Source organism: Vulpes vulpes, chromosome 8, assembly GCF_048418805.1.
Source record: "Vulpes vulpes isolate BD-2025 chromosome 8, VulVul3, whole genome shotgun sequence".
Taxonomy (NCBI): domain Eukaryota; kingdom Metazoa; phylum Chordata; class Mammalia; order Carnivora; family Canidae; genus Vulpes; species Vulpes vulpes.
This window is the reverse complement of record NC_132787.1, coordinates 49,155,701-49,181,224: the sequence shown is the minus strand read 5'-3', so window position 1 is coordinate 49,181,224 and position 25,524 is coordinate 49,155,701. Positions and strand designations below refer to the sequence as shown.

General features: G+C 35.6%; 1 protein-coding gene across 1 annotated transcript in view; it reads left to right on the top strand.

Moving 5' to 3' along the window:
* LOC112907990 (monocarboxylate transporter 1) overlaps nucleotides 1–25,524 on the top strand; it is a 44,865-nt gene that overhangs the window by 13,990 nt on the left and 5,351 nt on the right. Inside the window, exons 2-3 of the mRNA XM_072766471.1 lie at nucleotides 14,358–14,618; nucleotides 19,211–19,354. Coding sequence (XP_072622572.1) covers nucleotides 14,402–14,618; nucleotides 19,211–19,354 — 361 coding nt within the window. The 5' untranslated portion in view covers nucleotides 14,358–14,401. The remainder of the gene's footprint in view (nucleotides 1–14,357; nucleotides 14,619–19,210; nucleotides 19,355–25,524) is intronic.

Sequence of the window (25,524 nt, the reverse complement as noted above, 5' to 3'; positions counted from 1 at the left end):
GCTAACATACAGTGTTTTATTGGTTTCAGGTTTATAATATAGCAATTCAGCACTTTCATACATCACCCTGTGCTCATCACAAGTGCACTCCTCAATCCCCATCACTTACTTCACCCATCCCCCTACCCACCTCCCTTCTGGTAACCAATAGTTTATTCTCTCTAATTGTTTCTTGAGTTGTCTTTCTGTCTTATTTTTTAACCTTTACTTGTTTGTTTTGTTTCTTAAATTCTACGTATGAATGAAATCCTATGCTATTTATTTTTATCTTATTTCACCAAGCATTATACTCTTGCTCCATCCATACCATTGTAAATGGCAAGATAGCATTCTTTGTATGGCTGTATGCCATTGTATGTATATACATCACTTCTTTATCCATTTATCAATCAATGGACACTTGGGCTGCTTCCATATCTTAGCTATTGTAAATGTTGCAATAAACATAGGGGTGCATGTATCCCTTTGAATTAGTGTTCTTGTATTTTTTGGATAAATACCCAGAAGTATAATTGCTGGATCATGGGATCTATTTGTAACTTTTTGAGAAGCCTCCATATTGTTTTCCACAGTGGCTGTACCAGTTTGCATTCCCACCAACAGTGCACTAAGGTCTCTTTTTCTCCAACATCTCACCAACACCTGTTGTTTCCTGTTTGTTGATTTTAGGCATTCATTAGTGATATCTCATTGACTACAATGACTACAATATCTCATTGACTTGCATTTCCCTGATAATGAGTGATATTGAGCATCTTTTCATATGTGTGTTGGCTATCTGTAGGTCTTCCCTGAGGGGAAATGTCTGTTCAAGTCTTTTTGCCTATTTTTAATTGAATTATTTTTTTGGGGGGTGTTGAGTTTTATAAGTTCTTTATAGATTTTGAATACTAACCATTTGTTGGATATGTCATTTGCGTATGTCTTCTCCCACTCTGTAGGTTGCCTTTCAGTTTTATTGATTTTTATTTTGACGTAGTCCCGATAGTTTAGTTTTGCTTTTGTTTCCCTTATATCAGGAGACATACCTGGAAAGAGGTTGTTGTGACCCCTGTCAAAGAAGTTACTGTTTTCTCCCCTAGGATTTTTATGGTTTCAGGTCTCACATTTTAGGTCTTTAATCCACTTGAATTTATTTTTGTGTATAGTGTAAGGAGTGGTCAGTCTAGTTTCATTCTTTTGCAGGTAGCTGTCCAGTTTTCCCAACACCATTTGTTGAAGAGATTGTCTTTTTGCTATTGGATATTCTTTGTTGAAGATCAAGTGACCAGAAAAATGTGGGTCTAGTTTCTGGATTTTCTGTTTTGTTCCATTGATCTGTATGTCTATTTTTGTGCCAATACCATACTGTTTTGATTACTATAGCTTTGTGATTTAACTTAGAATCTGGAATTTGATGCCTCTAGCTTTTCTTTTTCAAGATTACTTTGGCAATTTGTGGTTTGATACAAATTGTAGGATTGATGTTCTAGTCCTATGAAAAATATTGTTGATATTTTGATAGGGATTGCATTAAATGTGTAGATTGCTTTGGGTAGTATAGACATTTTAACAATATTTGTCCACTTTATGAGGATGGGATTTCTTTCCATTGCTTTGTGTTTTAAAACTATTACTTTTCATCCTGAATGGTATTTAATAGCTAATGAGCTTCCCTTTTTTCTTCCTGAAGTAGTAATTCACTAGAAGCAAGGTAAAACTGAGGATTTATATTTTCATGCTTTGTCCCCTTAAAAGGAGTCTACTTACTCTTGGATATAGGGAGCTAGAATCATAGGAATGAAAGATAATAAGTAAAGTCTCAGTGCTTTACTCTCTTCTTGTGTTTTGCTATTTGTCAGCTGAAGTAGAAATAGTTGCAAGTTTCTTGAAACCTTTTTATAATAAAAATAATTACACAATTTTTCATATAATCTGAGTTTTATATTAAATTACTAAAGGGAAAGATGTTTTTATTGGAATCAGTTTGATTATGCTTATAGTTTGCAAATCAGACTTTAAAAGTAAGTGGAACTTTCTCTTTTCCTTATTTTGAAACTCTTACTCTCAATATGTGCATATTAAATACTAAAGTGCATATTAGTTAATATATACCAATATTATCTATTCTATAAGTCTACAAGTAGATTCCTTACTACTTGCACTGGTAAGAAATTGCACTGGTATGGGGTGAAGAGAGAAATAAAATACCAAAATTAACCCTTAGCAGATAAACCAGAACCTGAATTGAGAGTTTTTACACAGTTCAGGGACTGTAATTCCTCCCCCTATCCACTTGACTAAAAGTATGCTTATTTGGTTATTCAACCAAATGCCAGAAATCTTTGTTTTACATGGAGAATTAAAGAGTATTACAGATTCCGATTATTCAGTATCACATTGTTTGAGATTGACAAAAGAGGATTAAATAAGTAAATATGTATACATATACACATATGTACATACATGTACATCGACTACCTTTAAGTTTACATATTAGTTTGTTCATTTGCAGGTATGATCAAATTCATTAGTTCTCTGTAGTACTTATAAAACTTTAATCCTATTTTTATTTTTTTAAAGATTTTATTTTTATTTTGAGAGAGAGGGAGCAGGAGGAGGGGCAGAGGGAGAGAATCACCAGCAGGCTGCACTGACCCCAGAACCCGACTCAGCTGGATCTCCTGACCCCTGAGATCATAACCTGAGCTGAAATCAAGACTCCAGCACCCCGCAGACTGAACTACCCAGGTGCCCCAGTCCTCTTTTTTAAAACCACTATAAGAAATTAGGATTGACATTTCAAAAATTTAGTTGTTACAGTAGTATCATAGCACTATTGTAGAACATTAAACAAAATCAAGATATATTGATTAGAAGCCTGCATCAGTGTAGCCCAGACAAGCAGAAATAAGCAAAAATTGATTTTCACTTACTATTAACTTGGGCATTCCATAATTTTTTATGGGAATAATTTTACTTTTCACCTTTTAAGTAAGCTCCATGCCCAATGTGGAGCCCAACTCAGTTAAGCGTTAACTCTTGGTTTTGGCTTAGGTCGTGATCTCAGGGTCCTTAGATTGAGTCCCATGTAGGGCTCATCAGTGGGCAATCTGTTTGAAATTCTTCTCCCTCTGTCCCTTCCCCTGCCCACATGCTTCTCTCTTACCCCGCCTTCTAAAATAAATCTTTAAAAAAATACTTAAATAAAAGAGTCAGATGTTTAACTGAGCCACCCAGGTACCCCTCTTACCGAATTATAGTTGAAGTTGCAAATAACCAAAAGCTCCCCATGTACATCATTCATTGAATAGCTTGCCTGGCTTTGTTCATGGTACAGCAAAAGTAGCTCTGTTACTATAATAGTGATATATTGACATAAAATGGGACATATTGATTCCCCAGAAACCCTAGAGGAAAACTTAAACCCATTTCATGAAATAAGCCAGGAATATTTATGACGATGTCATTTAGTGATGGCACTGAATTCCATTCTCTAGAAAGGCTTCTAGAGAAATGTTATTTATGAATTTATGTATGTTATTGATGAATTTGTATTTCGACCTTTTCAAAAAATTTTAGCCTTGAGGTTTTACTCAACTGAGCAAAAGGTAGTTGACTAGTCTTTAAGGAAGATCCTTCATAGAAAGCTGTCATTCGTAAGATAGAAACGTATTATACTTGAACAATGTGTACACAAAAGACCACAATAGACAGGTGGCAGAAGGGCTGGAAATTAAGGATATTGGTTGTTTATGTTAGAGAAATCCTTGCCCCTTGACTTCTGACACACTTGTCAGTCTTATTTTAGGTGGTGAGAGGCCCTTAGTTCAAACAAACTCCCTCCATTTCATCTCACACACCCTTTGGCACATGATACATTTACTTGATACAGCAGCCCTTTTCTAGATCACAGTAGAAATGAGGACAGTTACAAATGTTAGGTCTCATCTGTTTCATGGTGCTCGGGGTCTTGATCGGTATGTATTGTGAGCTTTCTGTTGGGAAAAACTTTGAACAACTCCTAGTTTGGGTAGAAAATACTCTCCAAGAATATATATGGTATTTGGGACTACAAAAAAGTAGGAACAGAGGTGGCACCTGGGTGGCAAATTCAGTTGAGTGTCTCACTCTTGGTTTCTGCTCAGGTGGTGAACTCAGGGTCATGAGATCAAGCCTACTTTGAGTATCGGCTCTACACTTCTCAACGAATGTGCTTAAGACTCTCTTTCCCTCTGCCTCTGCCCCTTCCCCTACCCATACACACCTATGCGCACGCAGTCTCTCTTCTTCTCTGAAAGAAATCTCTTTTGAAAATGTAAGGAGGATGACAGGGAATGCCTAATAAGCCAAAGAACTCTTAAAGGAAAGGAAACTATTATTTTGTTTTATAATGGAATTATCACTTTTTTTCCAACTGACTTTTAAAAAGCAAAAATTTGACATCTTTATTTAATATTATTTTAATAAGATATTATATATTTATAATTTTATCAGAATATAAACTACATATATATAGTTTAAATGAGCATGACTTACAATGAAAAATAGTCCATTCAGCATCATCTGCTAGTACCCTTTCCTTTCCTATATACATGGGCATCAGCTTTTTTCTGTAATTAATACATTCAAGTTATACATCATTATTTACTATAGCACTTAGAAAATACTGCCTAGCCTACAGAGATTCTGATTCAGTTGAATGTACGAAAATGACATATAATTTGAATAAACCAAAAACCAACAGATATCAATTTAGTTAGTTCTGCAATCAAGTAAAGTTAATGATTTGAAACAACAGCCATTCTCAAAGTGTGGTTTATGGGCCCTTCAGGGACCATAAGACTCAGGGTTGGAATCCTTAGATTGCACATTGTAACTTATCATTAAAAGATGATAGATAACAGTTTATCAAGTTTTGGTGTAGTATCAAGGTAAAATGTCCAGTTATCTGAAAAAGACCATTAAAATACTCCCTTTTACAACTATGTATCTGCTTAAGGTTGCTTTAGACCAAAAACTTTGAGATCTGTTGTATTAAAAATCTATTTTATATCTATGGATAGGATAATCTGACCATGTAAATAATTTTTAAAATCTGGAAATTATTAATAATTAAAATATTGGTACTTTAAGAGATTATAAATATTAGCTAAATAAAAGTAAGATGTAGCATTAATTTTCATATATTAGGAAGGACAAACCCAAAATCTTTAAGTATTCTAGTTAGCAAATTCTTAATTTCTCTTCAAGAATAGAGTATTTAACTCTTTGTAATGCTGGTTGGATTTTCCCTCAGTGGTAAGGGAGATATAAACAGAAGTTTGCAGAGCCAGGTTTATATTTTTTTAGATTCTTTATATTGAGTTTGATCAAAACCATACATTTCATAACTGCTGAGTATTTGGCTAGCTAACAATAGTATATTTCTCCTTTCACTGGTGCTTTACAGTTATTTACTGTTTTGTTTTGTTTTTCCACAGTCTTTTATTTCTTTCTCTTCATTTTCTAATGGAAAAGAAGGTAAAAGAGAGTGAGGTTTCCTAGACCTTGAATCTTGGGATTTGCTTTGAGGCAGGTAGTTCTGTAAACCATGAAACTGGATGGTTGCAAAGAGTAGTAGCATCAATAGCTTCAGTAGATCAGCCTTCTGGATTTTCCATGTGAATGTTTCCATATGAATTTGAAACCTAAAACTAGTTTACACTTAGTAACAAGTTCTTTTAAGATTATTGTTTTAGATACTTTCAGCCTCTCTTAAGTTCACAAACTGGCCATTGTCATTTTAGGAAGTGACAGTGGCTTTGTTTTAAACATTGATGGAGAAAGTATAGGGAACATAATGAGTAGTACTATTTCCAAGGGCTTTTGTAACTCTTTCTCTTCTGGAGTGGGAGCAGAGCATGGAGTGTATGAAGCACAATTTCAGCTTTCCAGATTAGTTTTTTTGCACAATTCCTGAGAGTCATGAGAAAAGGAAAGAATTGAGAAGGTGATTAGAGGAGAAATTAGGTGATTCTTGTACCATGGTCATTGCCAAGAAATTAAGGTTGTTTCCCATTGTCCTTTACAAGGCAAGCTGATGAAGAACTTTCTCTTCACCATATTACTTTTTTTTTAATCTCCCCTCATTTTCAGGGAACTGCAAAAGAGTCCTCAAGTAATAGCTAAGCTAATAGGAAGGCTACTGTGCACCCTGTACGGATTAAAATCTTAAACTTTAATCCCTTTTAGCCTCTGGGCTTGAATACTCCTCAGTGGGGCTTTGAATAGTATGCAAGGGAGACTGCTCTCATAATTTGCTTGTTGTATGAACTCTTAATAGCTGAAATATGGTTAGCTTAAAAGGAAATAGTATACTTAGATAATAATAGTACACTTTTTTAATACTGTGTATCATCAGAATTTTTAAATTAATAAGGAGAGCCATTAATCAGATGGTAGCAGAATTGTATTGATTCCATATCTGGTTTTTTGAAGTGTTGTTTTCAAAATTTGAATATCATTCTTATTTCCTTCTGAATCTTTTTAAAGCTTCTTGAAGTTCTAAATCTAATTTTGACACTATGGAATAAGGTATTACTAACTTGATGAGGCAAGTCTTAGTGACTAAAAATTGTAACTGCTTTAACTAACTGGGGCAAATCATAGCTGGCAGCTAAGCTCAAAGTTTAATCACGTCCAGCACGTATTAGCTGTTCGAGTCAGAGCTTGATGCATTAAATAGCTCTGCCGTCTGTGTTGATATCTCTGTATGTGTGTAAACAGTCTGGGGTACATTAATCTTTTTAGTGTTCTTTGAAAAATTTCAAGTGCTTTTCTCTTTCATACTTAGATGAAGGAAGGAAAAACTCATAAAAATGAATGCCTAGAGCAGTTCTATTTAACATAATTTTAGAATTGAGACTTTCCTTTAGAAGAACTAAGCAGTTTACATAGCTTTTTATTATATTTATTCCACTAGAAATTTTAGGAAGCCTCAACTTACAAATACCACTTGAAACATAGGTAGGTGAAATGCCCTGGGACAAAGATCTTTAAACTGGGTTATATTTTTAAGGGAATTATTTTTCAGATTCACATGTACTCTGAACTAAAAATCAGCTCTCCTGAAAATAGATGCTGGGTCTTCCTCCTTTTTCAGTTTTTTTTTTTAATTTTATTTATTTATCCATGAGAGACACAGAGAGAAACAGAGGCAGAGACACAGGCAGAGGGAGAAGCAGGCTCTATGCAGAGAGCCGGACACAGGACTTGATCCCGAGTCTTCAGGATCACGCCCTGGGCTAAAGGCTAAACCGCTGAGCCATCCCGGCTGCCCAGTTTATTTTATCCAAAAGCCCTTAACTCCATTACAAAAGAAAGATATCTCTTATTTATCCTAATTCTAACTATGGTTCATTGCCCCATACTATCAAAATCTCTGAGCCCCCCCCACCCCAAACAAGAGAAAATTAACAGAATGCATTGTCCCAGAAAGAGAGAGTCCCATGACAGAAATTCAAAAAGGGGTTAGGTGAGAAATACTGGGGGAGGCAGGGCTTCATTTCTTCTGGACAAAAACTCTTTCTCTGTTTTCTAAATTACAATTAGATTTTAAAAGTGATATAGTTACCACAGAGATGTATCAATGCATTTATTTCACCTAAAAGGTATGATTTTTTTTTAAAGAAACCTGGTCAATTAGACTGTTTTTTTCCATAAATTGGGCTAAATCTTTAGTTCCAGAGTTTTGACAAATATATTTTAAAATTTAAAATATGTGCTTTAAAGCACATAGAATACAATATATAATATGCCAGAAACTATATTCTATGTAACTATTAAGCTTAGTGACAAACTTTAGATGTAAAGTTAATATACAAGACAGTACGTATTTTTTTCTGCCTACAGAAAACTCTGCACATCAAGTTACAGTAGCTTTACTCGTAATTGCCAAACTTGGAAGCAACCAAGATTCCTTCAGTAGGTGAACAGATAAATTGTGGTACATGCAGATAATGGAGTATTATAGCACTAAAAAGAAATGTGCTATTAAGCCATGAAAAGACCTAGAGGAAACTTAAATGCATATTATTAAGTTAAAGAAGCCAATTTGAGGCTTCATACTGCATGATTCTAACTGCATATTGTATGATTCTAGCAAAGGCTGCATACTGTATGATTCTAACTCTATGGCATTCTGGAAAAAGCAAAAAACTATGAAGACAATAAAAAGATCAGTGGTCACCAGGGATTAAAGAGGAGAAAGGGATGAATAGTAGGAGCACAAAATATTTTTAGGGCCGTGAAACTACTTATTAAGATACTATAATGGTGGATACATATCATTATAAATTTGTTCAGACATAGAATACACACCACCAAGAATGAACCTTAAGGCAAACTATGGAGTCAGGTAATGATGTGTCATTTAATAGTGTACATACTGGGATCCCTGGGTGACTCAGTGGATGAGCATCTGCCTTTGACTCAGGGCGTGATCCTGGAGTCCCAGGATCGAGTCCCACATCAGGTTCCCTGCATGGAGCCTGCTTCTCCCTCTGCCTGTGTCTCTACCTCTCTCTCTCTCTGTCTCATGAATAAATAAATAAAACCAAAAGAAAATTTTTTAAAAAAGTGTACATACTGAGTAAAACAAGACTACAGTTCCAAGAAAAAGAATATTATTTTCAGATGTTGACACTATTTTCACTTAGAGAACAAGCTAGGGATCCTCGAATAGACCAAGTGCCTGAAATCAGGACAAGCCAGCAATTCTGGCTGTGCAAATAGTATTATGCCTCAGGAGATTAGGACCTATCTGCAACTCTAGTGAGGTTGTGACTAACTCAGAAATATCTCCTACTGTCTAAATTTCTTCTATAAAGGAAATGGATGGTGCGTTCTCTCTTCTTCTGGGCACTTCACCTTTTCTTCAGCTATGTTTGTCTGTTCCACCAATGAGCAAGAATAGGTCAAAAATTATTTTGTAACACACTTTCACCCATCCTGACCAATTAATGAAGGGAAGCTCCTGATAGGAGCAAATTTATAATTGTGGCCCCAGTATAACAGATCATATCAGTCTTGGCTAGGACTTCCTCTTAGGAAGTACCAGTGCCAGGAGGATATGGAGGACATGCCCTTGCCTAAATTCTTGAACCACTTCTCCCAGATAATTCTGAAGGAGCACTACCAAGTTTGGCCTACAGATCAGTGCTGGTGTATTGTGTATTGCCAGTCCATGATGACATAAGTACAGACATTGACGGTAAGCACTTAGAAACTCTCACAGCAATTTTTTTTTCATTTTTGTATGTACCCATTTTGTACATGTCTGTATATAGTAGTATTAATATATACTCTTTATAAAGAAACTGGTGTATGTATGCATATATACATATACACATACATAGTTTTGTATGATTTAAAATTTTACATACATCATAGTGTGTGTGTCTCAAGTGACTCTGGAAATGTTTAGCATCCATTACACATCCTCCTTTCTAGTGTGCTTTAAAGCTAAAGTACATTTCTCAGGTTCCCTTACAGCTATATTTCTGAATTTGATTTAAATTCTACCAGTCACGTGTATTCATATGACATATGCAGGGCAGAATTAAAACAGAGGTCTTTATGCCTACTTACTGGCTTTGAGATTTTGAGAAGCAGGGCGTGTCAGATCCATCTTGATGATGTCATAGGAGTCACACATGGTTCTGGAGCTGACTGCAGAAATTAAGTCTTTGATTACAACTTCCTGATTTTGATGATCACCTGATTTTGTCAGCTTCTTATATTGCTGGCTTACTAATTATGCCAATAGTGAAATGATTATGGAGTCAGTGGCTTTGTGGTTACAGAAGGAGGAAGAATTCTCTTGGTGACCTGAGCAGTGCTTTGGAAAGCTTCATGGATCCAGGGAAACAAACTTTGGAGTCTAGGGACTGCCAAAAGTAAGAGCTCTGATAAAACCTGTTCTTTTTGGTTGGGATCCTAAATGGCTGTGACATAGAAATAAAGGGTGCATTGGAAGTAAAACAGTCCTCAAATGACCTGCAACCTGACTTTAAGTCATCTATATGAACAAAACATCTTGATCCTTGAAATATTCTTGAAAAGATTCTAGGTTTATATAGCCCTAGGTTAGTGAAAATCACTCAAGAGGACGATACTATCCTAAGCCTCAAATTCTCAATACAGATGGAACTGTAAAGAGTAGATACCATGTGAAGGTTCAACCCACATCCAATTGGAGTCTTGGGGGAGTGGAAAGAGGAAAAGGGGAAGAATGAGTATTTGAAGACTGAGAGTTTGCAAAATTGTTGAAAATTGTTTTGTCAGATTCATCCTCTCTTGATTATGTAATCAGTATTTTCTCAATGATTTGGTGGTGGTGTTTTGTTTTGTTTTTTTAAGATTTTCCTCTTTATCTTGGTGGATTTTCTCAAACTGTAGGTGCATATTATTCATAAAATCTGGAATAGCCATAACCATTAACCCTTGAAAATTTCCTCTTTCCCGTTCTCTTCATTCTCTTCTTCCCAAGTCCCATTAGGTGTATGCTAGATCCTCCCATTCTCAGCTCTGTGTTTCTAAATGTTTCTTTCACAACTCCAAAATAAACCTCTCCCCTGAATTCCATTTTCTTCAAACTACTCTTTAGATTTCATGGTCTTTCTTTCCAGCTATGTTCAGTCTCCTGGTTCACCTATTATTAATTTCACTGAGAATTATTTTTATTTCTAGAAGTTCTGTTTCAAGTCAACTAGTCTTTCAATAGTATTTAATGTATTGTTCGGGGATGCCTGGGTGGTTCAGTGGTTTGAGCAACTACTTTTGGTTCAGGTCATGATCCTGGGTCCTGGGATCGAGTCCTACATCAGGCTCCTCTCAAGGAGCCTGCTTCACCCTCTGCCTATGTCTCTACCTCTCTTTGTGTGTCTCTCATGAATAAATAAAATTAAAAAAAAAAACAGAACAATGTGTTGTTTTTATTTAGTGGTCTTAATTTCTTCTTTCATACTTTTAATAATTTTACATATTCATATCCAGTGGCTGTAGTTCTTGTGTCTAATCCAGCTATATTGAATTGGCTTTATTTCACTCATGGTAATTAACCATTGATCAGTTTGAAATTTTGAAGCTTTATATTGTTGGGGCACCTGGATGGCTCAGTCGGTTGAGCATCTGACTCTTGATCTGAGCTCAGGCCTTGATCTCTGTAACATGAGTTCAAGCCCTGCATAGAGCTCCATGCTTAGTGTGAAGCCTGCAATCAATCAATCAATCAATAAGTAAGTGAGAAATTTTAGATTATCAGCTTATGTTTGGCTGGGCTTTGTCTGTGGGAAATCTTTGCTAGCAAAGCCAGACATATATATCTCTAAAAGAACAACAGAGGTTTCCCACAGACATTGCCTGCCAAGCATAAGCTCACCCAGGCCTGTAGTTGTGAATTCTCAGAAGAGAGGGTCATCTCCTCTTCCTTGTCTTTTTCCTTTTCCTCTCCTTTCTTTTAACCATGAGATAGCCAAGAGAGAGAATTTGCCTGCCATCACGTTTTGCTTCCATATTGTCTCCACATGCCACTGAACAGATTTTATCCTTCTTGTCATTGTCTTTGAACTATTTTTTTATCACTTTTACTGAGGTATTATCTACATACAATGAAATCAGCCAGTTTTAAGTATACAGTTTGATGGGTAACTACTGCCATAATCAGAGCATTTCCATGACCCAGTGAAGTTCTCTCATGCCCCTTTGCAGTCAGCCTCTTTTTTCCAACCTCTAATCTGTTTCCTATTACTAGAATTTGTCCTTTTCTAGAACTAATATAAGGGTAACCATACAGAATATAGTCTTATGTTTAGTCTTTTTTCACTTAAATAATGCTTTTACGATTCATCTATGTTCTTGCATGCATCAATAATTTGTTCCAGTTTATATTGTTCTGTTATATGGCTATATCATGATTTGTTTTTCCATTCACTTGTTGATCAACACTTGGGTTGTTTTCAGTTTGGGGCTGTTATGAATAAAGCTACTAGAGAATTCTCATATAAGTCTTTGTGAAGATATGTTTTCTTTTTTCTTTTTTAAAGATTTTATTTATTCATGAGAGACACAGAGAGAGAGAGAGAGAGAGAGAGACATAGGCAGAGAGAGAAGCAGGCTCCATGCAGGGAGCCTGATGTGGGACTCCATCTCGGGACTCCAGAACCACGCCCTGGGCCAAAGGCAGGCACTAAACCGCTGAGCCATCAAAGGGATCCCCAAGATACATGTTTTCGTTTCTCTTGGATAATACCTAGGGATGTAATAGCTGGGTGTTCTGTTGGTATGTTTAACTTCTTAAGAAACTGCCAAAATATTTTCCAACTTTGCTTTTACCACCAGCAACAGCGTTTATTTGCTTCATATTCTCTTCTACTCTTGGTATTATCAGTCTTAATTTTTGTCATTCCAGTAGAGAACATATCTAGTATGTATGTATCTCGATTACAATTTGTGTTTCGCAAATGGCTAACAGTTTTGAGCATTTTTTCATGTACTTTGTTATCTGTGTATTTTCATTGATAAATTGTCCATATCGTTGGTCCATTTTTAATTGAGTTGTCTTTTAGTACTGAATCATAAAAGATGATTATGTCTTTTTATGTCTTCAACATGTCTTTTGTTGGATATGTTTTGCATTTATTTTCTCCCAATCTGTAGCTTGAAATCCAGTTTATACACTTCTTTTAATAAATGTACTGTTGTGTGCCTTTAGAAGTATTTGCCTAATTTAAATATTGAGTCTTTCAAACCATGAGAATGGATTATCTTTTGTTTTTTAATTTCTTAGTTAATGTTTTATAGTTTTCAGTGTTGTATGTATTGTCATTGTCATTGTCAGATGTATGTATCCCTATTCAGTAGTTTTTTGATACTGTTGTAAGTGGTAGTTTTTAAAATTGCAAATTCTGATTGCTGGTTTATATATTTAAAAAATCCTGTTTATTACTGTTGTGTCCTGAAATCTAGTTAAATTCATTTTTAGTTCAGGTACCTGTTTTTTAATATTTAGCTATTGCCTACATAGATGATTATATCATCTATGAATAAGTACAACTTCTTCCTTTCTAGTCTTTATGCCTTCTATTTCTTTTTCTTGTCTGCATACACTGCAGGCTAGAACCTCTAATACATTTTGAGTACAAGTCATGAAACCTAAACTTTTGCTTTTAGGAAACTTCCCCTAAGCGCTATTTTTTTTTTCCTATCCCTGCAGCATTCATTGTCTTAAATCATATTTGAAGTGTTCAAATGGGTTGGAAGAAACAGTATTTAGCAGTTGACTAGTATGCCACTACTATACTATAAGTTAGGATTTGTATTTTGGCCTAAAGAATGTTATAGCCAAGAATGAACTTGTCCTCTGTGACCTGTATTTATTGCTGTAATATAATCTGAATGGAGATAATTTGGAATTTGGAATGGAGATAACATGGGTTGCAGGATGAGTTTTACAGGGTAGATGTTGGCTTCAAATAAATGAGACCTTCATGAGAAAACAGGCAAGCCTACCATCAAACACTCTATCATCTTATTCATAATTTTAACAAGAAGTTGCATTTTCTAGCCATGCTATTCTTTAATACTAGGTGACGTCAAGAAAAAGGTACAGTTTTTGATTTAAAGTACCATCTTGTGACATGATAGTTCAATTCATGAGATTAACTATATTGACTAGCTGTTGTTTAGGACCTTCTCTTGTCATATAATGGGAAAAAATTCCTTGAACCAAAGCAATTAGATAGATAAAAGGAAACATTTCTGAGAGAATATTCCAGTCCATTAAATGAAATTCTTGTGTATTCAGAATGATCTGTTTTGCAGATTGCTGCATGCCTAGTAACTCGGGAACCCCCTTCCTAATATTTTGTCAGTTATAAATAAGAGAAAGTAAAAAGAAAGTAGTAGTGAAGAATGTATTTTGGGAAAGGGAGAAAAATTAGCCTATGTTTAAGCCTGAAACTTGTATATGGCATGTGTTATGTATATTTTGCAAACAGATAAGTCAAATGAGGCAGTTGGTTATTCACAGTAATTTGAGGAATTATATTAACTGCTCAGACAAGTAGGCTTATTTTAAATAAGTCTGTATTTATTGAACGGGATTTATTTCAGTTATGGTTTCTTAAATGTTATGGAACTGTTTTCCTTTAATAAGCTACTATGGGCAATACCATGGCTCTAAGACTTTTTTCTGATAATATTCCTAGAAGATCATCTCTGTTAGAAAAATAATATTGAGAAACAATTTAGTTACTTGAGAGTTGGCTATAAAAGGTTGAAGTGCTTTGCTGGTGGAAGTGCCTTATTACATAGTATTTTAATTTTATATCTTTCAGGTATTTGGATTTGAACTGCACTTTGGAATTCATCTACACTTAAAATGCCACCAGCAGTTGGAGGTCCAGTTGGATACACTCCCCCAGATGGAGGCTGGGGGTGGGCAGTAGTAGTTGGAGCTTTCATTTCCATTGGATTCTCTTATGCATTTCCCAAATCCATTACTGTGTTCTTCAAAGAAATTGAAAGTATATTCAATGCCACCACCAGTGAAGTGTCATGGATATCCTCAATCATGTTGGCTGTCATGTATGGTGGAGGTAAGTACTCCCCCAAGGCCTGCTGTTTTAGTCACATTTTTTTCATTCCCATTAACCATAACAACTGTTGCTTTGTTTGTTCCACTATAGTATTCTGAAGCAGAAATGAGAAACTATGAGGAGCTGTGATTTGGTACAACTTGAGATCCTTAAAAAGCTCTCAGAAAAATAACATGTGCACAACTGATTTTTCTTATTGCTCTCTACTAGACTCTTAACATATAAACACACAGATTTTTCCTAAATTGATGTTGGGAGAATTAAAGAAAATCAGGCTCACCTGAGTAGCATAGTTCAAAGTCTTGTAAAATCTTTTCATGGTGTTAGGATTAAAGAACGAAATAAAATTGTCCCTTTATTCCTTGACGTTATTCGTCCTAAAAGCATGTCAAATGCACCTTAAACTTTCATCATTTTTTTCCTTTCTGTTTTTCTTGACACGTTGTAAAGGAAATGTGGAGGGTAGTAAGTTGCTCAGTTACCATCATTTAAAATACTATTCATTTCACCTTGGAACATCAAATCACAATGTAACATATAAAAGTTAGAACCTTCCATAATACTTAAAATATATAATTGCTTAGTGAGAGATTCTAAAGCCAAGTGTATTTATTTACTGAGGTTGACTGGTGTCTCCTGTTGCTTAGTTAGCCAAATTTTCACCTCTGTTATGAAAAAAAAATATTAATACTACTTTTCGGTGGCAATCCAGTATCTCTGATTATTTTCACATGCAGCTCCTTAATAGCCAGTATAAAGATTCTCTATTTCAACTGCAAAATCTTAATTCTAGGTTTCTAACCTAGTGGCATATTCAACCAATATTAAGTCCTGTGCACATATTTCACACTAGGTTAGATATTGTGATAGAGAACACTTAATCTGATCCCTGCCTTTAGGGAGTTTATAATCCTATTGGGACAATAACATAAACTCATGAAACAATAAATAATTGAAGTCATAATTTCATTGCACAGAGAAAACAGGTAACTTGGTTGCCTTAGAGGTGAATTAGGTGACTGGGAACAGGAGTGGGTAGACTTAGTTTTTCCACTGTATATCTTTTTATTTTATACCTTTTGAATTCTGTTTTGTCTATTAAGCACTTTGAAGAGACCATAAGTGCTAACTATAGTACTTATTTTCTTTTTATAAGTTCAGAAAAATCAAAAGGGACTTTGGATATTATCTAACTTGAGAGCCAGTGATTTTGGAGGCTTTGAACTCCCATCTGCCAGGATTTTCTAATCAGGTTTTGACTATGATGGCTTGAAGAAATTGGTATGAATATTATCCAGATGTACTCCAGGTGCTCAGTGTATCTTTAAGCTCACTATAAACCAGAGGTTCACATACTGCAATTTGGAGCTGTCAAAGAGCTTGAGAGTCACTTGGATTTTGCATAGAAAGTAAGTGATGTCAGTTGTGCTAATTGCACATGACACTTTCTTTTGGGAAAACAGTTCCTTCTTTGTCCTCACCCAGAGATAACTAGCACATTTCTCTGAATTTGTGTTATAATAGGCCTATGAACTGTACCCCTTTCTATTTTTAATGATAGCTAATTGGGGCCATCCTTCTTGAAATAACTCTGAAAGACAAATTGCCTATCGAGAGCCTTGTGGCAGAATTTTTACTAAATAGGTTATTTTGTTTTGATTGGCTCCTAAATGGTATATTCCCTTAATAATTATCATCAGTTTTTCAATTGCCATTATTCTGTAATTCATGTATTTGGGCCTCCCCCTCAACACTAATACGTTTTGAACTATGAGTGGTTTAGTTTTTTGTTTTTTTTTTTTTATTTATTTACTTTAGTACTCTGGGTCAGAGATACATACTAATGCTTGTTAGAATGTAAATACATTTTTAGGAGAGGAGATCTCAGTTGCCTATTCTATTTGAGTTTTTCTTGTTTTGTTTTGTTTTTTTTTTAAGAACAATGTAAATTTATTTATTTTCAGTTTCACACTAATGTCTTTAACATTCCTAGTGTAACATTGTAGATGTTACAGTATTAACTTCTACTTCACAGAGTCAGCAGTGTGGCAGTATTTTGATGTTTATAATTCTGAGTATACAGAATCTGTTTCACAACCAATTTATAGGGAAATATTTCATGAATATTCTTTCAGTATTTAATTCTTTCATCTTACACAAATTGTAAATTCAAATTATTTCCAAACCAGCCACGGTCTAATATTTTCATGAAGTGATTGAGAAGGTCAATGAAAACCTCTTTATACATATCCTTGGTTGGGCCTGAAGTCTCTCCTGACAGCCATTTCTTGACCCAGCCCTTAAAGAGACTTAGTCCTCTGATACACCAGGATATCAAAAGGTTTGATTCCTTCTTGCGTGCTTACATAGCATAATTTGAATTTGGGTTCCCTGGGGTCAGAGCTGACCTTTTAGTTGCATCATACTGCAACTTTGAGTATAGTACTAGAATATACTGTAACTGCAGAATTTTCCATAGTGTTTATGGATATAGAACATGTCAACATAAAGTCAATAATACATTCTGAGTATGTACATTCTATATTTGTTTTAAAAAATAGAGTGTCTTTTGTGGAGCTAATTATAGAATGAACAGAATCAGAATTTACTGTGCTAATGGAAGAAAAACAATTTTTATGTCTTCTGCTTTATAGCTTAGTTCCAAAAATATGGAGTACATGTAATAGGGAGAAAATGGGTTAGATTTGAAACTTGGTGCTCGGTAGCCTTTGCAAAGCTCAGACATCAATTGATTTCCTTGTGTCCCCTTCCCTACTGATGCATTGCAGTACCCTCCGTGTTTGCAGTCATCTGCCTTAACCAGGCAGAAGGCAGACAAGGTATAGTGTCATGTAAACAAAGTTGTTATTCCCATGAGTCCATATCCATGAAGTACAGACATAGGTATATTCTCTTATAAATAAATAAAATGCAATTACTATCATTTGGTGTAATCAGAAAATATAGTTAGTCTACTTAAGAGTTGTGTTACAGGGATCCCTGGGTGGCGCAGCGGTTTAGCGCCTGCCTTTGGCCCAGGGCAAGATCCTGGAGACCCAGGATCAAGTCCCACGTCGGGCCCCTGGTGCATGGAGCCTGCTTCTCCCTCTGCCTATGTCTCTGCCTCTCTCTCTCTGTGACTATCATAAATAAATAAAAATTAAAAAAAAAAAAAGAGTTGTGTTACAGCTTTTTTTTTTTTTTTTTTTTTTTTAAGATTTATTTGAGAGAGAGTGAGTGCATGCTCAAGTGAGGGGAGGGGCAAAGGAAGAGAATCTTCTAGCTGACTCCCCACTGAGTGTGGAGCCCCATGCTGGGCTCAGTTTTACCTCTGAGATCATGATGCCAGCTGAAATCAAGAGCTGGACACTCAGCTGACTGAGCCAGCCAGGCACCCCATGTTACAGCTTTTAAAATACTGTTTGGTTTGGATAAGACTTTCTTCTAATTAACACCTAAAAATTTGGGAAAGGGTAATTACAGCTTATACCTATTTGTAGCAAGTAAGGAGGGGCCATTTAATACTCATTTTGAAAACTAATACATTAAATGCATCAAATCTTTTTCTTCCTGATCCTTTTCTCACATTCAAGAAAAACTGTTATTTTGGTATGCATCTTTTTAGCAGAGGAAATTTAATCTGATTTTCTTAGATAACACTCTATTTCCTATCTTCTTGAGTTGTTAGACCCAAGATACTTTGACCATTATTTGACTTCATCCTGCAAGCTTTTTTTCATAGTATTGCTACCGTGAAACAGTAAGATAGGCATGGAACCAGGTTAACTCTAAAAGAAATACTCAGTGCAGTACCTGAGACATCTAGATGTAACTGGGAACAGGTTTTTTGGTGTTTTCTTTTTTTAATTTAGATTTCCTAATTGCAAAACTATTTAAACTTGGAAAAATAATTATGTATTTTTCAGGGTTTTTTTCTTTTTAAAAAATATGACACAAACTACATTTATGTTAATGTATAAGTAATACTCTAATATCTGTTCAAAAATTAAAACAGGGCAAACTTAACTAAATAATGTTCCTCATACCCTAGATACATCAACAAGCCTATGAACATCCATTACCAAGGTATTTTCAGCCAGTTCTGCCTTAGAAGAGAAAGATTAAAGAGAACCAGAGTCTTATATCTTAATAAAACTCCATCCAATGTTTATAAAGATACACAGTGATGTTTTTTAGCATCTTTATTTTCTAATGCACATACCTTTGACTATGAAATATAGAAAGCAATATTCTTACCATTTTTTTTTGTTTCTATCTGTTTATTTTGAAGGACTTGTCATTTAATGTGAGTGATTTGTGCAGATATGAGGGAGTTGGTTCCTTTCCTCTCTGCTACTAAATTTCTGGTTCTCAGGATGCCTGGGTAGCTCATTGGTTGAGATCTGCCTTCAGCTTAGGGCGTAATCCCAGGATCTAGGATAGAGTCCAACATCAAGCTCTTTGCGGGAAGCCTGCTTCTCCCTCTGTGTATCTGCCTCTCTCTCTCTGTCTCATGGATAAATAAATAAAATATATTAAATTCATTCATTCATTCATTCATTCATTCATTCATTCATTCTGGTTCTCTCTAGGTCCCATCAGCAGTATCCTGGTAAATAAATATGGCAGTCGTCCAATCATGATTGTTGGTGGATGCTTGTCAGGCTGTGGCTTGATTGCAGCTTCTTTCTGTAATACTGTTCAGGAACTCTATTTATGTATTGGAGTCATTGGAGGTGAGTTACTGTTGATTTATTTTCAAGCATTAATCTATCGCTGGCTATTTGATATTCGTTTAACAGTCATCTTTCAGATCTTTTGGGTGAAATTCCTTCCTTATAGAAATGACTTATCATTTTGAGGAGCTATAAATACACTAAATGGTACTAGAAAAGCAAACTTTTAAAAAAATTGTCATACAGTGGGTATTCATTGTTGAGTGAATGAATAATGAAAGATGATTGCATCCCCTGTCCTAAAACTAGTCAATGATGGTAGGTAAAATGTGTCTGGCAATTTGTTGCAAGGGTGATCATTGGTTATTTTACTCTTTCTCATTACTTCTTCCTCCCACAGAAAATAGGCTTCTGCTGGAGCAGGAGAGAGTATAAAATATAAAGCAGGAATTACCTGGCAGAATGTCCAAATACATTTCTGAGGGATAGAAGATCTACTTCATAATACCTCCCTCCTTTTTTGATAGCCCAATTAAAAACTGCTGATGCATATAATAGATTACTCATAACTTCATAATCCGGAGAACATGACTATTAAAATTTTGATGTATATCTTTCCATACTTCTTCCTGTGCACAAACATAAAAAATGATCAGATTATGTTTTGTAACCAGTTTTTCACTTAATGAGATACCATGAACATCTTTCCATGTCATTAAATATTCTGATAAGATTTTTTTAATCTCTGTAATTCCATTGAATAGATAATGCATGATAGGTTTTTTTTAGTAAGTTCTATTACAAATGTGGGGCTTGAACTCACAACCCCAAGATCCAGGGTTCCCATGCTATACTAAATGAGCCAACCAGGTACCCCAATACATACCATAATTTTATTTGACCAGTCTCATAGTTAATTGTTCAATATTTAGGGTTTTGTTTCTGATTCTTTACATTTTCTTAATGTTAGTATTGCATTGATCCTTTGTGAACATGAATATTTTCTTAGGATAACTTTATAGAAGTGGAACTGCTGTGTTTTTAAAAAATTACACATGAGCTAAGTTGCTCTCTAGAAAGATCATGCTCACTTACAGTTCCACCATAATGTGAGGGGGTAATACAGTCTTGACCACAATGGAATATTATCTTTTTTAATCATTGCCAGTTTAATAGGTGAATAGTATTTCCTGGTTTTATTTTTTATTTTATTTTTTAAGATTTTATTTATTCATTCATGAGAGACACAGAGAGATAGGGAGCAAGAGAGAGAGAGAGAGGCAGAGACACAGGCAGAGGGAGAAACAGGCTCCATGCAGGGAGCCCGATGTGGGACTCAATACTGGGTCTCCAGGATCACGCCCTGGGCTGACGGCGGCGCTAAACCGCTGAGCCAGCAGGGCTGCCCTATTTCCTGGTTTTAATTTAAATCTCTTTGATTATTGGGAAGTAAATGTTTTTAATACATTTGTGGCAATGTATTTGGGTTTTTTCTTTGTTGTCTCTGCACAATATGCTTTTTTTTTTTTAAGTGTTTATTTATTTGAGAGAGAGGGAGAGAGTGAGCATGGGGGGCAAGGGGAGAGGCAGAGGGAAAAGCAGATTCCCCACTGATCAGGGAGCCCCACTCAATCCCAGGACTCTGAGATCATGACTGGAGTGGAAGGCAGATGCTTAACCGACTTGAGCCACAGGCACCCCTTGTACAAAATGCTTATTGACTGCTTTTGTGTACTTATTTAAAAATAATGTGTAATAGCTTAACATATTAAATTATTATCCCTTTGCATAAGACAGTTATTTTTTTCCAAAAATTTTTTACATTTAATTGTGGTAAAATACATATAAAACTTAACTATTTAAACATCTTTTAAGTGTTCAGTTCAGTGGTATTAAGTATATTCACATTGTTTTGGCGATCATTTCCACCATCAATTTTCAAAACTGTTTCATCTTATAGAACTGAAACTCTGTCCCCATTAAACAATAACTTCCCATTCCTTCCCCCCCCCCAAGTATCTATTCCCAATTAAATTTTTTCTGTTGAATTTTGTTTGAAAGAAAAATTTTTAATTTCGCCTCATTCCACTTTTTCCCTTCTTCATGTACAATTTCAGATATTGAAAACTCAATCCTTTGTGATTTTGTCTCATATATCATTATCACAAGGTTATTCTACACTCCAAGATTATGAATATATTTGCCTACTTTTTTTAAATCGTGTTTTAATTCCAGTGTAGTTAAGATAGCATTATGTTAGTTTCAGATATACAACCTAGTGATCTAAGGATGCCTGAGTGGCTCAGTGGTTAAGCATCTGCCTTCAGTTCAGTTCAGGTCATGATCCCGGGATCCTGGGATCGAGTGCTGCATCTGGCTCCTCGCAAGGAGCCTGCTTCTCCCTCTGGCTGTGTCTCTGTCTCTCTCTGTCTCTCATGAATAAATAAATAAAATCTTTAAAAAAACAAAATCTAGTGATCCAGCAATTCCATATATTAATCTGTGCTCATCAAGGTAAGTGTATTCTTAATCTCCTTCACTTATTTTGCCCATCCCACCACACCTCTCCCCTTATTCTCTATAGTTAGAGGCTGGCATTTTTTTAATTTGTCTTCCCCTCCCCCTCCTTTGTTCATTTGTTTTGTTTCTTAAATTCCACATAAGTGAAATCATATGCTATTTGTATTCTTTGACTGGCTTATTTAACACAGCATTATAGTCTCTAGGTCCATCCATGTTGTTGCAAATGGCAGGATTTCATTCTTTTTGTGACTGAATAATATTCCATTGTACAAGCACATCTGGGTGGCTCAGTTAAGTGGTTGAGCATCCAACTGTTGGTTTTAGCTTGGGTTGTGATTTCAGGGTGCTGGGAATGAGCCCTGCCTTAGGCTCCGTGTGCATCGGGGAGTCTGCTTGAGATTCTCTTCCTCTCCCTCTGCCCCTTCCCCTGCTCACATGCATTCCTTGAGCATGTCCATGCTCTCTCTGAAGTAAATAAATAATTCTTAAAAATAATATTCCATTGTATATGTGTACACCACATCTTCTTTATCCATTCACCAGTCAGTGGACACTTGGGTTGCTTCCATAATTTGGCTATTGTAAATAATGCTGCAGTAAAACATCAGGATGCATATATATATCCCTTTGAATTGATAGTTTCATCTTCTTTGGGTAAATATCCAGTAGTGGAATTACTGGATCATGTGGTAATCCTATTTTTAATTTTTTATTCTTTTTTTTTTTTTCAGGATTTTATTTATTTTTTCATGACATACACACAGGCAGAGACATAGGCAGAAGGAGAGACATCGTGGGCAGAAGGATCCCACGATGTGGGATCACAATGTGAGCCAAAGGCAGATATTCAACCACTGAGCCACCCAGGCATCCCTCTATTTTTAATTTTTTGAGGAACCTCCATACTGTCTTCCACAGTAGCCACTGTGCATTCCCACCAACAGTGAACAAGGGTTCCTTTTTCTCCACATCCTCACCAACACTCTCTCTTGAGCTTTGGACTTTAGCCATTTTGACAAGTATGAGGTGATATCTCAGTGTAATTTAATTTGCATTTCCCTGGAGATGAGTGATGTTGAGCATCTTTTCATGTGTCTGTTGGCCATCTGTATGTCTTCTTTAGGGAAATGTCTATTAATGTTTTCTGTCCGTTTTTAAGTTGGATTATTTGGTGTGTGTATGTATATTATATAAGTTCTTTATATATTTTGGCTACTAGCTCTTTATTGGGTATGTCATTTGCAAATGACAAATTGTTTTGTTGTTTCCTTTGCAGGTTTTTGTTTTGATGTAGTCCCAATAGTTTCTTTTTGCTTTTGTTTCCCTTGCCTCAGGAGACATATCTAGAAAGATGTTACAGCTGATGTCAGAGAAATTACTGCCTATGTTCTCTTCTGGGATTTTTATGGCTTCAGGTCTCACATTTAGGCCCTTAATCTATCCTGAGTTTATGTTTGTGTGTAGCATAAGTGATCCAGTGTCATTCTTTTGCATGTAGTTGTCCAGTTTTCCCACCACCATTTCTTAAAGATACTGTCTTCTTCCCTTTCCATATTCTTACCTCCTTTGTCAAAGATTAATTGACCATATAAATGTAGGTTTATTTCTGGGCTTTCTATTCTGTTCCATTGACCTATGTGTCTGTTTTTGTACTTGTCTCTTACTGTTTTGATTACTTCTGCTTTGTAGTATACTTGAAATCTGGAATTGTGATACCTCCAGCTCTGTTCTTTTTCAAGATTGCTTTGGCTATTTGGAGGTTTGTTGTAGTTCCATACAAATTTTAAGATTATTTGTTCTAGTTCTATGAAAAATGCTATTGATATTTTGATAGGGATTGCATTTAATCTGTAGATAGCTTTGGGTAGTTTGGATATTTTAACAATATTTGTTCTTCCATTCCATGAGCATGGAATGTCCTTCCATTTGTTACATTTGCCTACTTTCAAATATATGTCCCCCCTTTTTTACATTTAAAACTTCTGAATTGAAGAAAAGATTTTACATAAAAATGAGAAGAAATGTAAAACTCTATTTGTTTCTCAAATATTTGTGGACAACCATGTGTGTATCAAGCAGTGTTCAAGATGTTGTTGGGAATAGAGCAACAACTATGGCTAAATCATATTCTTTCATGGGAGGGGACAGACAGTACTACTCACAAATGTATGAATAAATAGGAAAAATACCCGGTAGTGACAATGCTATACAAAGTGGCAAAACAAAATATTCTGACTGGTAAGGACTTAGGTAATCTACAAAGGTAGGTCACTCTGAAGAGATGACCTTAACGAGATTTGAATAGCAACAAGGAACAAGCTTTGTGAAAATTTAGGGGAACCGGGCAACCTGGGTAGCTCAGAGGTTTGGTGCCTGCCTTCGGCCCAGGAGTCCAGGATCGAGTCTAGGAGTCCCAGGATCGAGTCCCATGTCGGGCTTCCTGCATGGAGCCTGCTTCTCCCTCTGTGTCTCTGCCTCTCTCTGTCTCTCATGAATTAAAAAAAAAAAAAGTCTTAAAAAAAAATTAGGGGAACCTAAGCCCCAGGTCAGCAGCATGCTTATTGGCGTAGGTGAGAATAGAATGATCTGGTATCAGATGAAGAATGGGAGGTAAGGGCCAAGGTAAAGGTTATGGATGGGAAGCCATTAGCAGGCTTGAAATAGGGGAGTGATCTGCCCTTGTGTATTGGCTTAAGCCTCTCTAAGTAGCTTAAACATAATTGGTAGGGAGCAGGAACAAGCAGGGGCCAGGGAGAGCATCTAGAAGTTATTTGAGCATTTATTTACTTTTACTAGCAATGCTTATTGAATAATTCTTTCTACAGTAATTTAAAATTTCACTTGTACATTAAATGTTTTATATACATACATATATATATAAAATCAGATATGTTAATGACTTTCTGTCCACTTTTACTGATCAGTGTTTATCTCTCCCTGAGTCAGAGCCACACTGTTGTAATGATTGTAGCTTTTGGAAGTCTGTTTAAAATATCTGTTAATGTCTGTCACACTCTTCCTATAGCACCCAAAATTTCCTGGTTGACTCCCATGCATTCTCTAAGTATGTTTCAGAGTCATTTTACCTATTCCAAACTGAAATGCACTGACATTTTCATTGGAATCACATTAAATTAATGCATTCATTTGGGGAGTACCGACGTCTTGACAATGCTATGTTTTATTTTCCAAAAACTGTGTGTTTTCTTTTTTTTTTTTCTTTTAATTATTTATTCATGGGAGACACAGAGAGAGAGAGAGAGAGAGAGAGGCAGAGAGGCAGAGACACAGGTAGAGGGAGAAGCAGGCTCCATGTAGGGAGCCTGCTCTAGGACTCAGTCCCGGGACTCCAGGATCATGCCCTGAGCCAAAGACAGGCACTAAACCGCTGAGCTACCCAGAGATCCCCTATGTGTTTCCTTTTTTAATTCTTTGACTCTAAATTTAGGAAAGTTACACAATTGTAGTGATTTTTTTTTTTTTTTTTTTTACTTTTTGGTGCTATTGTAAGAGGAATAATTTTGTATTGTATTTTCTGTTGTAAAACTTTTGTGTCTCGTTGGTAACTACTTCATGATGATCTATTGTTACAATGATTCATCAGGTGATTCTGTAGGGCGAGACAAATAGTTATTCACTTTCAAATAATATAAGCAACAATAATAAAAATAACATTTATTGAGTGCTTACTACATGTCAGATACTCT